Consider the following 2,163-nt stretch of genomic DNA (forward strand, 5'->3'; position numbering starts at 1 on the left):
TTGTTTGTTTGTTTATTTGTTTGTTTGTTTGTTTGTTTTCAGGCCCGGCGGTTCGTTTCAGCAGCTTCTCTCCGAGCGGGCCGACTCCTCCTCCTCTGATTGGCCAGCACACCGTGCAGGTGCTGCGTGACACCTTGTCCTACAGTGATGACGTCATCAGAACGCTGCTGGAGTCGGGGGCGGTGGCCCAGAACGAAGCCTTCTGATTGGCTTCAGGAATCGGAGGCTGACTGATTGCAGCCAAAGCATCAATGAGGGAATCGATCAGAGAGAATCAGCTGAACTGATCATCAAAGATTGATTTAGGAGTTCTGATTTAGCTCTGAAGACCAAACACAGCCAATGGACAGGGAGCTCATGGCTGTGTTCATACACATGGTGCTGTTCCTGCTAGTAGAACAATGATCTTTACATGTATTTACTGAGAGGTCATCAAGAAGCTCCGAGACTTCCTGTGAAAGGAAACCTGTCCCTAATGACGACCTCCGTCCTGTCCGGAGCTGCTCTGCTCCCAGAGCTCCTGCAGCACTGGTCTGGAAACATCTGAAGTTGGTCAATCTGAGGTGAAACGCCTCTTCAGAAGTGACTTAAAGTCGCCCAAACTGGATCTGATTCAGCATTTGGCCAAAATGAAAGTGACTCAACAAAATGACGTCTAATTCCGTGATATGACTCAAAATGATCCCAAACTGAATCCGGTTTTGTCCAGAACTTGTTCTAAATCGCTCCACATCCGTCAGATCACTCCATTGTCCAAAAGAGTCGTAGTTTGCACGCCGGTGACTCCCGTCCTGGAACTTTTTGATAACCTCTCACAGTACATTTTGTCGTACAAGTTTCACTCCTCTGAACTCAGGATGGAAAAAGAAAAAAAAGACTTTTAAAGTAAAAGCATTTTGTAGCTCTAAATGACAATCAGCAGCTAAAATGAGACGACACAAGCTGCAAACTGAAGTCTTTGTGTTGATCTTTAGAAACGCTCCAAAGCACTCCTTCTTCTCCGTTCACTCCTTGAAGAACTGTTCGTAACTCTGGAAAACACCGGTTTGTACGAGCAGCTGCTAATAAATCTGATATTTTAATATTGTGAGCATTGACATCAGATGAGTCGGCAGCTTTGTGGTCGTTTTTTTCAGTGTCGGTGTTTTTCGTCTCCTGAGTTTGATCACTTTCCAGCTTCGTCTAAGCGTTCCTGAACGCACCACGATCATCTCACCAACAGCTCAGACTGAGTGGGAAACGTAAAGGTGTTCAACTATCAGCTGTTATTGATTATCTATCGGTTTGGAAACTTGATCCAGATCTCTGTTCGGTAAGTGCAGCTGTGTCATTACTGACAGAAATGACCGACTGTCTCGATAAGACCAGAGCTGAAGGTTAAACGTTGGGAGAACCTGTTAAAAACGGTGTTTCCTCATGAAACACTTGTTTAAATGAGAACTGAATCTGTTTTGGCTGTAAACTCACGACCTGCTTATAGAATAGTTTTGTCGTCCAGAACACGGCGATCACACTGACAGTGGCAATAATTACTTGAGGAGTTCCTCACGGCTCCTTTCTCGATCCTTTGTTGTTTGAAATGAGTTGAAGTTGACTTGAAAAGCTGATACTGGTACTGATAGCACATTTTCAGGCTCAGGACTTCATTTTTGGGGTCTACTAGAACCTGTTCACCTGCTTTAAAGTCCAAGAACACATTGTTTTCACATACTTATGATGCTAATAATGAAGACAGAAGAAACGGAAGAAAAGCCTGAACTTCACCCCAGGAGGTTCAGGAAGGTCAGGAGGAGCTTCAGAGTAATTCTATCCACAAAAGAGCTGCTACAAAACACACCGATGGAAGCAAAAGCAGCTTCAGAACACTGAGAACAATCAAATGCAATTTAAAAAATGACTCGACAGCAACACAAAATGACCAAACGCTTTTCCAAAAGGTCTCAAAATGTATTAAAAATGTCCAAAATGTCTCTGAATTGGTTTTTTTTTTAAATGATTCAAGGATGTGCAGAAAAACTCAAGAATTGTTTAAAGGTACCAAAAAAAAAAAAGAAAAATAGAAAGAAGCAGTTCAGTGACTGAAAAACATGAAAGTTTTCCAGAAATTATTCAAAAATTGTCAAAACTGACAAAAAACCTTAAAAGTCAAAGTTTCCAACCTTA

The 2,163-nt window shown here is 42.3% G+C and overlaps 1 protein-coding gene across 1 annotated transcript in view; it reads left to right on the forward strand.

Annotated features, from left to right (window-relative positions):
* The window catches only part of sugct (succinyl-CoA:glutarate-CoA transferase), a 62,576-nt gene extending 61,469 nt beyond the window's left edge, over positions 1-1,107 (forward strand). The window contains exon 14 of the mRNA XM_008294592.1: positions 43-1,107. Within this exon, the coding sequence (XP_008292814.1) occupies positions 43-206 (164 nt within the window). The 3' untranslated portion in view covers positions 207-1,107. The remainder of the gene's footprint in view (positions 1-42) is intronic.
* The last annotated feature ends 1,056 nt before the right edge of the window (positions 1,108-2,163 follow it).

This window comes from Stegastes partitus, unplaced genomic scaffold (genome assembly GCF_000690725.1).
Source record: "Stegastes partitus isolate 25-593 unplaced genomic scaffold, Stegastes_partitus-1.0.2 Scaffold976, whole genome shotgun sequence".
Lineage (NCBI taxonomy): Eukaryota > Metazoa > Chordata > Actinopteri > Pomacentridae > Stegastes > Stegastes partitus.